This window comes from Chelonoidis abingdonii, chromosome 1 (assembly GCF_003597395.2).
Source record: "Chelonoidis abingdonii isolate Lonesome George chromosome 1, CheloAbing_2.0, whole genome shotgun sequence".
NCBI lineage: Eukaryota > Metazoa > Chordata > Testudines > Testudinidae > Chelonoidis > Chelonoidis abingdonii.
The window spans coordinates 115,864,840-115,878,107 of NC_133769.1; the positions used below are offsets into that span (position 1 = coordinate 115,864,840).

Consider the following 13,268-nt stretch of genomic DNA (forward strand, 5'->3'; position numbering starts at 1 on the left):
AGGAAGGTGAATTGTCCTCTCTGTTTTGTGATTCAAGGAGTTTGAATCACAGTGATATTCCAGGGTAACCCAGGGAGGGGAAGCCTGGGAGAGGCAACGGTGGGGGAAAGGGTTTTCTTTCCTTGTGTTAAGATCCAGAGGATCTGGGTCTTGGGGTTCCCCGGGCAAGGTTTTGGAGGGACCAGAGTGTACCAGGCAATGGAATTCCTGGTTGGTGGCAGCGTTACAGGTCCTAAGCTGGTAATAAAGCTTGGGGGAATTCATGCTGGTACCCCATCTTTTGGACGCTAAGGTTCAGAGTGGGGAATTGTACCATGACAGAGGGTCATCCTCAAAACTCAAAGTATGAGGTGATTCTGGATGCTCAATTTCTGATCCCCTAAAATGACCTGAGTTTCAGAAAGCAGGTGCTCAGGGAGGGGCAAAGTCCCCTTTATGGTGTTTCAAGTTGGGCTTTGAATGTAATTTTTTAAAAGCTTGGCTTAAATCTTTCCAAAAGTCTGAAAGTTCAATACTCAGTCAGAATATGCTATGGTTAAGAAGTATTCTCTATGCTTAGAATACCGCAACTCCTGTGGCAATTTTTACCACTGTGAAAGGTAAAGAATTTAATGGCACACACTCCAATTCTTCCTTGCAACACAGTAAACCCTAATTACAGGCACTCAAAATTGAATCTGGAGGACATTTCACCACGAGAGACGAGTACAGTAATAAAAGGCAACACTGTATCACTTGATTATTACAAAGTACCTTTCCAGTCCACTCTACTCCTTTCCAGATGGAGAAATAGACCAGAACCCACGCTAAAGCGAGAGTGCCTGCTAGGGACCAGCGGATGTTACCTGGCTCCCCCAGGCCACCAGAAATCTGGTGCATGTTCCTCCTGCAGACAAAAGACATGGAATTAGAAAAAGGTATAATCTACATGAATGATTTGAGATTCCAGACACAGGTGGAAGGAACGAAGGAAGGGGGTGAGCCAAGATGCGGGCAGAGGGCACAAAAGGTGGGTCTAAGCCCAAATATTGGCAAAAGACATGAAGGTCAGAAAGGAAATGAGATATAGTGTGAGGGACTGAAGAAAGAAGGATGGATGATGGGATGTGTTTTGACCCTCCTTGCTCTGTCTGAATGTTTGACTGCACATGAACCAGACATTTAGCAGGAATGCTCCCTCTGGAGACAGAGAGCACCCATTCAGCATGGTCTGATAAACAACTTCATGCCGCCAACAGAGACTTTCAAAGCTACTCTCAAATGGATGAGCAAGAAGCCCCCATGAATTGGTGAGATGGTCCCTGCAGTGGTGAAACCTGACTTAGACTGCAGACGTACTCCCAGAACTCGGTCACAGCGCTCGTCAGGTTGGTGGTATCATTGAGGGAGTAGTTGGAAAAGCATCTCTCTGTGTTCCAGGCATTACCACAGCTTTGCCATGGCAGATCCTAATGGGAAGAGGAAGGGGATGATACAATTAGGGAAGCATAGCTCAGTTCTGTTCTCCACATGCTCTCTTCTGTCAGTCACATATCCCCGATGCATTGCCCTGTTATAATTTAGAACATACTTGTTTGTTAAGCTGCTCCCAGCTCCACTTGAATTAAAAAGTCACATTCTAACAACAGGATATTCTGTGGGTTGTGGTGAGGGAATGTGAGGACTTCCTCGAGGGTAGGAAGTGTTCAGGGGGTGTGGAAACATGAGGCAGGTTGGGGGGCAGGGTAGGAACATCTAAGTCTGAACATCTACAGTGCAATTTTATAGCCAGAGCCCTGGGAGCCTGAGGCAACTGACCATATTCATCTCTGGTCTGTTCACTTCAGTGGTGCAATCCCAGGGAGGAATATCTCCAGGTAGGACTATGATTAAGGAGTTTTTGATGTGGCAGGGGTAGGGGATTATGTGGTATTTATTTATTTTTGTCCCACTTTATCTTACTCTAGAGGTGGGCCTGAGCTGCAAAATTCAGACAGAAGTCTGATTTAACACCCCCTTGATCCAAATTTTTGGGATGCTCCAGTCTGAGATTTTGATTCAGACCCATCTCCACTTAATTTAAAAAAACTGATGGTGCAGCTCTGATACCTGTGAGCTGCTTGAATCAAATCACCGATCTTCTACACTGAGGCTTATAATGATCAGCTTTATTGGTCATGTCTGTACTGCCTGGGTGTATAGGCAGCACTGACTGAACTCCCAAAGTCCTGTTCCAAGGTGTAGTGGGCTCAGGATGAAAGCTGGGACACATTCTCTAGGTGCAGACTCTTCTTTTGTGGTTTTAAAGCAGGGGTGGGCAAACTTTTTGGCCCGAGGGCCATATCTGGGTGGGGAAATTGTATGCAGGACCATGAAAGTAGGGCTGGGGCAGGGAAGGGGTGCGATATGCAGGAAGGGGCTCAGGGCAAGGTGTTGAGGTGTACAAGGGGTGTAGAAGGGGACTCAGGGCAGGGGGTTGGGGTACAGGAGGGATGTGGCAAGGATTAGGGGGTTCATGGCAGGGGACTGGGGTGCAGGAGGGGTTCAGAGTGCAGGCTCCAGCCCGACGCAGCTTCCGTCGAGCAGCTTTGGGGTGACAGCAACGCGCAGCAGGGCTAAGGCGGGCTCCCAGCCTGCCCTGGCACCTCGCTGCTCCCAGAAGTGACCAGCATGTCTGGTAGTGGCCCCTGGGGGTGGGGTAGGCGGCTCCACCACACGCTGCCCTTGCCTGTGGGTACCATCCCTGAAGTTCCCATTGGCTGTGGTTCCCCGTTCCCGGCCAATGGGAGCTGCGAGAGGCAGTGCCTGCAGGCGAGGGCAGCACTTGGAGCCCTCTAGCCGCTCCCCTCCCCCAGGGGCTGTAGAGATGTGGTTTCTGCCACTTCTGGGAGTGGCATGGGGCCAGGGCAGGCAGGGACCCTGCCTTAGCCCTGCTGCACCATGGGGGTGGCAATCCCATGGGCCAGACTGAAAGGCCTAATGGGCTGGATCTGGCCCATGGGCAGTAGTTTGCCCTCCCGTGTTATAAAGTCTTGTTCAGGAATATGTAGGTGTTCTACCTGGACCACAACAGCTGACACTTGTACAAATTGCTAGTGTGGGGTTAAGAGAGAACAACAAATACTGAAGGCATTCAGAAGGCACTGGAGAGACTACACACATAAGAACATTTTGACAAATGACTTCACAGATGCTGGAAAACATAATCAAATAAAAACTGAAGCAGGACTAAACTATGGTACATTTACAGCATTTTAGCAGGTGGTTCTAAACGAAATAGAATCCCACAGGACCCACGGAATTAGAGATCTTTATGTCTATGGATTGCTAAGGGAGCTCTTCTCAGCTATTAGATTGATAAGAATGGTTCAGTTGTGAAGAAATGTACTTCAGACTTGAGTCTCCATTCTGATCTTGTATACACTGGTACAATTTCCCAATTTAGGACAGCATCCCGTTGCAGTCAATGGGACTTAAGCCTATGCTAGAAGTCATTTGCTTAAATGCTGTCCTGTTTAGGGGATAGATGTAAGCATGTGCTAAAGTTCTTTTCCCCTGGAAACAATGGAATGGGAGCAGTGTAAATAGGGTCTAATTAAGTTCACAGCCAAGCCCATGGTAATGAAACAATCTCATGAAGAATCCATTTTAGAAACACATCCCTATTACCATGACTGGTACTCTCTGACTACGATAGACAGAAAGGAGAATATGAAAAGTTGTGGGGCAGAAGGACAGATTTCTAATGTTTATAAAGGGAACATATCCCCTAAAAGAACACAGCACACAGTAATGCAGAACAGGAGTACTTGTGGCACCTTAGAGAGTAACAAATTTATTTCAGCATAAGCTTTCATGGGCTACATACAGTTCTCTTCTTCGGGTGCATAGACTGGAACACACAGACAGAAGATATTTATGCATATAGAGAACATGAAAAGGTGGAAGTAAGCATACCAAATAAGAGACCAATCAATTGAGATGAGCTATCATCAGCAGGAGAAAAAAACCTTTGAAGTGATAATTGAGATGATCCATAGAAGGTGTGAGGAGAACTTAACATAGGGAAATAGAGTCAATTAGTGTAATGACCCAACCATTCCCAGTCTCTGTTAAGGCCTGAGTTAATTGTGTCTAATTTGTATATTAATTCGAGTTCAGCAGTCTCTCTTTGGAGCCTGTTTCTGAAGTTTTTTTGTTGCAAAATTGCCACCTTCAAGTCTGTCACTGAGTGGTTAAAGAGGTTGAAGTGTTCTCCCACTGGTTTTTGAATGTAATGATTCCTGATGTTAGATTTATGTCCATTTATTCTTTTGCGTAGAGACTGTCCGGTTTTTGGCCAATGTATCAATGGCAGACGGGCATTGCTGGCACATGATGGCAAATATCAAGTTGGTAGATTGCAGGTGAATGAGCCCTGATGGCATGGCCTGATGTGATTAGGTCACTATGAATGGTGGTCATTTTGAACAGATATGTGAAAAGAGCTGGCATCCGGACTTTGTGCAAGGATTAGGTCCCTGTGGTTATTTGCTTCAGGTTGGGAGGCTGCTGTAAGCGAGGACTGCCTGTCTCCCAAGATCTGTGAGAGTGAGGGAATCATTTTTCAGGATAGGTTGTAGGCATCTTGATGAAGCACTGGAGGCGTTTTAGTTGGGCGCTGAAGGTGAACGGCTTGTGGCATTCTGTTTATTCATCTTTGTTGGGCCTGTCCTGCAGTAGGTTGCTTCTGGGTACTCTTCTGGCTCTGTCAATCTGTTTTTCCTTCAGTAGCTGGGTAGTTGTAGTTTTAAGGATGCTTGATAGAGATCTTATAGGTGTTTTCTTCTGGTCTGAGAGAGATTCTGCTGATGATAGTTCCCTCAATTTATTGGACTCTTCCAGTTGGTAGCGTATTTCATCTTTTCATCGTTCTCTCTGTATCATAAATACTCCTGTCTGTGTGTTCCATTCTATGCATTCGAAGAAAGTGAGCTGTTAGTCCCAATGAAAGCTTTATGCTGAAATAATTTGTAAGTCTTAGTGCCACAAGGTACTCCTGTCTTTTTGCAATACGGAACTAATACTGCTCTACACTGAAAGCTGTCCATAATGCATAACAGTTGATGTCATAGGATGTCTCAGCACAGATCCAGCAGCACATTAAGCGAGAAGTGCTCCCCTGCACAATCTGTATAACTGTATATGTTTGTATACTTTCACACGTAGAAACAGAAGTAATATGGTTAAACTCCACATTCACCGAAAATCAGGAACTGCCAAATTACGACAGGCAAATTTAAGGTTATAGAATGGCTGAAACTCACCAACAGTTGAAAGATGAAGAGATAGTACAGTGCCCAGGCAATGATTGACAATGTAATAGTATTCAGCCAGAACGAGAGAACCACAGGCAGCCATGGGCCCACTCCTAGGAGAGAAAAACAAAGCTTGCTCAGCACAAGCCCATCAAAGTCCTTTTTTTTTGTGGAGTTGTATTGAGCAGATGGATAAAGCCTCCTGTGATGAAGTGGGGTGGCAGCCGAGAAGTGACTGCACAGAGGAGAGGCAAAGGTTTGTACACCTAGGAATGTGAATATCTCACAGGCCAGGTCTACACTTGCCGACTTTAAATCGGTTTAATGGCCGATTGTATACCCGATTTAACGCTGTAACCCGTTCACATGCGTCGTCATATTAATATCGAGTTAAACGCTCCTAAATCGATTTCGGAACTCTCCCAGCACGGAGAAGAGTTAGCGCTAGATCGAAAGTGTTAACTCGGATAGGGTTCGTGTGGACGGAAATCGACATTATTTTGGCCTCCTAGAGGTATCCCACACAGTGCAAACCACTGAACCGCATCGGTCCAATTCCGACACTCGGATGCTGGAAGTGCCGTAACAGGAAAAAGGCCCGAGACCTTTAGAATGACATTTCCTGCTTTCACGTGTCCAGCTCTGATCAGCAACTGGTGCGATGCCAGTTCCATAATGCAAAAGTAGCTCCTGCCATTGAACCTACGGAGATACTAGATCTGATCGTGTATGGTGAGACAAATCTGTTTTATTCAGAGCTCCATTAAAGAGCAGGAAATGCCAAAGCTTTGAAAATAACTCCAGGATACACAGCGAGTGCGTTTGACAACCTTAACGGAAGCCAGAGAACTCAAACGGATGCTCATGAGGGAGGTGAGGGGTAATGAGGACTAACACTTTTACCCAGTCTCCACATGCATCTCTGAAAACTATTTGGCAATTCTGTTGGCTGAGCGCCCAATGTCTGTGAGCTTAATATCACGGTGTCTTGTGTGGTTCACGGAACAAGCTCATCAGTCTCTTCCCCCCCCCAGACGTGAAAGAGAAGTAAATAATAATTCCTTGAGTACTGTAAATGTCACCCCTACTGTGTACCTGAAATGCTGCTGGAGAGAGTACGCGAAGGTGCTGACAACGGTCAGGATACCGTTTGTGATCTCAGGGTCCATGAATTTGCCTGTGCTATGGCATTTGCTCAATGCACTCCAGGTGAAAAGGCGCCAAAGGTTGTCTGCTGCCTTCAAAAGGGAGGGGTAGGCTGTACCCAGCACCACCGGAATATTCTGCCCAATCAGGCACTGTGCTCTCAACCCCGGAAGTGGGAACTATGGGACAGCTGAGGAACAGCTACTCACAGTGCACCGCTCCTGAAATCGATGGTAGCTTTGGACCATGGACGCAAACAATCGATTTCGTGATCCCACTGTGGACGAGCTAAACCGATTTTATTAGATCTGTTTTGTAATATCGGTTTAAGCTAATTCGAAATAATCGTGCAGTGTAGACGTACCCACAGAGATCAGTAAGTGGCAGTGCACGGTGCCTCAAGTTCACTGATCAGCCAATGAAGGCTTGTATGGATGTTGTGCCTCTCTCTCATGTTTCAAAGATTGAATGGTGATGTCTTTCAGTATCCTGCTAGCAGAGTTGTATGTGTAGAGCTCTATGAAAATCAAAGAGGGGGAACAATCTGTGTCTTGCCTGCTCCTGTAGTTGAATTAGTCTCTCTTAATAAAAACACTTATTCTAATTTACCACTAGCCTCTTGTATGTTGTTACTGTGAACACAACAACAACAGGTTTACTCCCAACTGAGGGAGAGCCAACCTTCTAGTGTACAGTAAACAGGGTTCTGCTGGTACAGAGCAGCACTGCCCTCCCCACCAACTTACTGCATCTCATGTTAAGTACAATCCTGCTGTGCCAGGTGGCTCCGTTCAGTCATTTGCCTCCATCAAGGCAGTATTGTCTACCTGAGTGTTTTGTCACTATCAGAGGTCATTCAAACAGAGAGCTGGAGTGTTACTGATGCCTAGACACCATGGTGAAGAGGATACTACAAACACCATAGATCAGCTATAACAGTCTCCAGGGACTCACCACCATTTCCCCAAGGGCTTATGTCCCAGTCCCTGAGGTGTTGCTTCCCATTCCAGTAAACGGTTTCAGCTCTAAAGCTAGATATATGGCATCAGCATCATGGACTTACAGCACAGTACCTTTGAACATGGGCGCTAATTTCCAGACCCCCAATCCGCCAACAGAGGTATACTGGCCGAGAGCTGTCTCCAGTAGGAAGAGAGGAATCCCAGCAAACACCAGCGTCAGAAAATAGGGAATCAAGAAAGCCCCTGGAAGAACAAACAGCTGTTAGAAGCAGGTTCTGCAAGGTCTCATCACCACAAGACTTTTTGGGGCTCTGGTCACCTCTTCTTCCCAAGAAATGTAAAGCTCAGCTCACAGTTACTGCACAAATCCCCGGGCTCACATTGCAGTCCTAATGCTCTGTTCCAGCTCCAGTTCTCAAGCAATGATGCCACCCCCCAACTTTCATCCCCCTGTTCAATAGTGGACAAGGATGTTCTGTGGTGGCTGTTTAATTACTATTCGGACTGTATCTTTCTCTGTCACTTCTTTCTTCTCACATCCCCATCACCCTCTACACAAGCACCCATGTGCCAATCTGATTTACCATTCTAGATATTCATACCACACTCAACAACGTGATATCTGAGACCAAGGCAAGAAAACAGAAACAGGAACTGGTAGTTCATGGGCAATTTGTTCTCTCTCTCCTCACCAGCCCAACAGCAGACAGGAGTCTTTGGCATTACCCGTTAGTTCATTTGTTAGCTATTGTGTTATTGTCACAGAAAAGCTAGGACAAACCAGCTGCGTCTTGCAGCTCGACCCGCCGGCAGCAAGATTTGAGGTCAGTTGGATTCTTGAGGAAGGCAGTTCTGCAGCCATAGGATGGCTTTTGAGAAAGCTCAGACTCCAGCTTTCACAGGTCTAACACAGGTTGTAGAGAGGTCCATTGCCCTTAGGATGGATGCTGTCACAGAGGGTCGTGATTGTGGAGAGAGTGGTGGTTGCTCAGCTACCTCAGACCCAACCCCCTGAGCTCTGAAGATTTGCACCATGACTTTGAACGGGAACTCTGTTTAACGAGGAGGGAGTGACATGACTGGAGCACTGCAACGATACACTCCTGCCTCCCAGGGTCACACAGCAGAGGGCTGCTGCATTCTAGATTAGCTGGTTCCTCCCAACCCCCTCAGAATTTGCATCTTCAGTCTCAGGTATAGGGGTTTGCAATAATCATGCCCGGACAATCTGAAATCATGGATCACTGTGGCTGGATCCATCTCTGACACTATTGGGTTCCATCAAACTACTAGGGATGGCTCTGCAGAGACACATCACATTAGTCAGGACTGCTGACTCAGTGGGTAAACAGCTGAGGCCCAACGGGAGCTGGATAGACAGCTGAGGCCCACAGGGGGAAGTTGGCTTCAAGCCCTTTTACATGCATCTAGGGCAGTGATTCAGGAACATAAGTTGGCAGCAGGTGGCAGGGGGACATGGTCAGTGTGCTGCAGGCAAGCAGCTTGATGGCCATGAACTTGAACTCCCAGCTGGCAAAAAATGCCGGCTTATATTCAACAACATCTTGACTTAAAAAAACCTCTCCTACGCTGTCATAGAAACGTGCCAATCAGCACCCCTTACAGCATTCTAGCTAGCGATGCATGCCCGCAAGCCAGAAATCAGAGTCAAGCCTTCTAAGAACTTTGAGAAAGGTCAGATCCAATCTCTGAGGCTATTAGTATTTAGTCATATTGTGGTAGATCCTAGACATGGACAAACCATGATCAGGGCCCTGCATCATTGGCCACCCTATTATAACATTCTGGGAGGAAAATTACACCCTGGGCTGAAATCATTTGGAGAAATGTTGGTAGAACTAAAAATGAACACACTGAATTTTGAGCGCAAGAACAGGGTAGTACTCAGGAGATCTGGGTTCCGTTCCAGTGTGATCTGGGGCAAGTCAGTCTCTTGGGGATGAAAATAATCTTTCCTTACTCTCTTCACCTTGTTTCCCTTCTCTATTTAGATTTAGCTCTTTGGAACAGGGACTGGGTTTGTACTGCACCTGGTACAATGCAGCCTCAATCTTGGTTGGAGCCTCTAGGCACTAATGTGATACAAACAAATACTACTCATAATTAGTAAAGAAATTGGCCACCACTGCCCACTGATTAATTATCAGGATATAAAAGCACCAATATGTTTTTGTTTGTAGCCTTAATCAAGGTCAAATGTCAATCATAACCAATTAAAGAAACATTCTCTATCAGGTATGCACAGTCTAAATTTCTCATCAGACAATTGTTAGGACCTACTGAGCTACATTCAGTGCTAAGGATATGTCTACCTAGGATGAATCTCACCCTCACTGTATCTCTGATTACAATGCAGATTAAATCGACTGGGGGTTGAGCCGATGTGACAGTAGTAAGTGAAACGACAATATTGTCATTCCGTTCAATTTGCCTGTGTGTAATGGAAGCAGCCCACACAACTTTGCTTTCAACATTGCACGTGCTGATATATAATTGCAGTTCCACCCACTGTCTGCTCAGCAGTGGAGGTGCCTCAGCCTCGGCACGGGAGGCATTGCCTACCTGGTTCTGAGTCAGTGCTGACTGATCCTTCCTCTCTGCTTTCAATTGGCTCTGATCAGTGCTTTGTGTGACCCTTTGCCTGCTTATTTTCAAACATCAGCAGCCTCCACTGCTGCTCACTGTGGCAGGCTGCAGAAACAGTTGCTTGTTAGAAGCCAGACTGGAAGAGGACCAGAGGAGTGACTGATGCAGATAGCAATGGAACAACCTGCATGGACCAGCAGCATGGGGCCTTGAAACTACGCAGGCACAGTGCACAACTTTACATTTCCTGAGAGCAACATTTCTTACGGCAACTGACAAATTTGCCAGGCTCATCCAGCATTTTCTGAACATCTTGCTGTGTTAGAGATCATACAGTGCTGGATTTGTAACACTAACAATAGCACTTGGCACTTCCCTCCTCAGGGCTCAGCATGTTTTGCAGAGAGGAATTATTTTAGCGTCATAACACCCCTGAGATATCTATTATTATCTCCAATTTAGTTATGAAGAAACAGCCACGCTGAGGTGCCATGACTTGTCTGAGATCATGCACCCACAGAGTGGCAGAGCCAGCAATAAAAGCCACCTCTCCCATTACTCAGTACTGCCCCATAAAACCATTATTCCTTATGAATTGACATAAGAAAATAGGAACAGAAGGGAGAGACACCTGGGCCACCTCACCTGGTCGCCAACAGTAGTCAGTGCCTGATACTTCAGAGGAAGCTGTAAAAGCTCATAGCAAACCTAATTGTGTTAGGTTAGCTATTAGAAAGAACTTTCTAACTATAAGGGTAGATAAGCACTGGAATAGACTTCCAGGGGAGGTTGTGGAATCCCCATCTTCGGAGTTTTTTTAAGAACAGGTTAGACAAAGACCTGTCAGGGGTGGTCTAGGTTTACTTGGTCCTGCCTTGGTGCAAGGGGTTGCACTAGACCATTGGTTCTCAACCAGAGGTCCAGGGCCACAGACAGGTTTCAGGGAATCTGCCAAGCACGGCCGGTGGTAGGCTTCTTAGGGCCCAGGGCAAAAAGCCAAAGCCCCACTGCGCAGAACTGCGGCCAGGGGCCCCAAGCCCCATCACCCGCTGCTGAAGCCAAAGCCTGAGCAACTCGGCTTTGTGGTATGGGATCCCTGGCAATTGCCCGGCTTGCTATCCCTTGACACCAGCCCTGGCTTTTATATGCAGAAAAACAGTTGTGGCACAGCTGGGCCAGGGAGTTTTGACAGCATGTTAGGAGGGGCCTCAGAAAGAAAAAGGTTGAGAACCCCTGCACTAGATGATCACTTGAGGTCCCCTCCAGCCCTACATTTCCATGATTCGATAACGTGCTGTGGTGGAATTTCATGGGCAGAGTATTGTCTAGTGTTTAGTGTAGGGGACAGGGAGTCAGGACACCTGTGATCAGTTGGACGGGTCTCTTTTCCCAACATGCAAAGTAGATGAAACACAAAGGCAATGTCAGACATGGGACAGCAGTACAGTAAGGAAGGGGTGGGAGAAGGAACTCATGAGAAGGACAAGTAGGTCAGAGAGGAAGTGAGTCTTTAGGAGGAATTTAAAGGAGAGGAAAAAGAAGACTAGGGGGGCCTAGGAGGGGAAGATTTTTCAAGCAGAGAGCAACATGACTGGAGGGGGGAAAACCAAGACTGGGAAAAGATGAAGTGGGGGAAGTGAAGAGTATGGGGAAGGAAGTAGGAGGAAATGTGAACCTAGTGACAGCTGGAGTTGAGATTATTGATAGCGTTGGAGTTGAGGAGTAGTTTGAGCTGGACATGGTAAGGGATGGAAAGCCAGTGAGACAAGTGGAGAAAGTGAGTGACATGGATGAAGCAGTGAGAGAAGAAGGTGACGTTAGTAGCAGAGCTTTGACAAAATGGTGGGGAGGAAGGAGAGGACTACAAAAAATTGAGGCCATCTGAGTACTTCTATGACCACTATCACTGGAGTATCTTAGTGCCTCAATCACTGATGGATTTTATCTCCGTGAGCCAGGCTAGTACAAACAGACCCAGTTTCTAGAGACAGAATGGAGACACAGGATAGATTATGTGATTTGCCAAAGGCACAGGAGTCTGTGGCTGAGCGGGGAATTCAATCCAGTTCCCTTGATTCCTAGTCCAGTGCTTCTATGAGACCATCATTCTCACACACATTAAGAGATGACCAAGGTGAGGCCAAGGGATTTAGCCAAGGGGGCAGTAAGGAAAAGAGGGATTTTAGTGGAATTTGAAGAGTAAGAGGTGATAGCACTTAGCAAGACACTGGATACATGAAGAGAAGGGCTCTATTTCCAGCTGTGCCACAGAATTCCTCGGTGACCATTGTTAAGTCACTTAACCTCTCTGTACCTCAGTTTCTTCACCTGTAAAATGGGGTTAGTGATATTAACTTCTCTCACAGCTGTGTTGTGAGGCTTAACTCATTCATGCCTCTACGATCCATCCGTGGGTGAAAGGCACTGCTGTATGGAAATGCAAAGCATTACTATGATTTCTTCCTGATCTCAACTGGCAATTGGCTTATGCTGCCTCAGTATATCTGATGTGGTGAATCGTGGGTACCCTGAAGGCAGGACAGGAGGGAAAAGGATCAGTCAGTGTGCAGATATATTTCAAAGGACTAACTACACCCTGGGGTGGAGGTGGATATAAAGGAAAACATGTGTTTAGCATTCTATGCTCACCTCCTCCATTCTTGCCACAGAGATATGGAAACCGCCAGACATTGCCCAGCCCAATGGCGTAGCCCACACAGGACAGCAGGAAGTCAAATTTGCCCTTCCAAGAACCTCTGTCTGGGAGCTCCTTCATCTTCTTGGTGCTTCCATCTCCTTGGGTGATTGGCTCAAATTCCTCAATGGCTGCCTGCTTCACCTCGGAGGGCGAATTTAGCTCCACAGACGTGTTGTCAATTTTCCCCATCGCTGCTCACAGTTACTGTATGAGTTGGAGGGGCGGGAATGACACTTTCAGTCCCAGTTGATCTCAGATTAAAAGGGACTGGCGGGTTGGACAAAGCTCCTGCTGGTACTTCTGAGGAGAAAGTAGAGGGAGAAGTTGCTCTTTGCCCAAAACAGTGGGATAGAAACATAGGACTATGAACCACATCCTCCTGAACGCTTGTGGACTGACTACTTGTACAGCCTTCAGCAAGTCATGCAAACTTCTCTGCACCTGTTCCCCAGCTGCCCCATATTACAAACCCAACAGCGAAGAGCTCATCTGGAAAGGTGCAGGGCCAGGGGGCAGTTAAGCTGGAGAAGGGAGGGATGGAGCTGAGGGATGGGTGGAGGTGAAGACAGAGGGATGATG

The 13,268-nt window shown here is 46.8% G+C and overlaps 1 protein-coding gene across 1 annotated transcript in view; it reads right to left on the minus strand.

The window, feature by feature from the left end:
- The window catches only part of LOC116815467 (sodium- and chloride-dependent GABA transporter 1-like), a 39,319-nt gene extending 26,441 nt beyond the window's left edge, over positions 1–12,878 (minus strand). The window contains exons 1-5 of the mRNA XM_032763892.1: positions 12,641–12,878; positions 7,496–7,627; positions 5,286–5,389; positions 1,339–1,448; positions 754–886 (exon numbers count right to left, since the gene is read on the minus strand). Coding sequence (XP_032619783.1) covers positions 754–886; positions 1,339–1,448; positions 5,286–5,389; positions 7,496–7,627; positions 12,641–12,878 — 717 coding nt within the window. The remainder of the gene's footprint in view (positions 1–753; positions 887–1,338; positions 1,449–5,285; positions 5,390–7,495; positions 7,628–12,640) is intronic.
- Between the last annotated feature and the right edge of the window lie 390 nt (positions 12,879–13,268).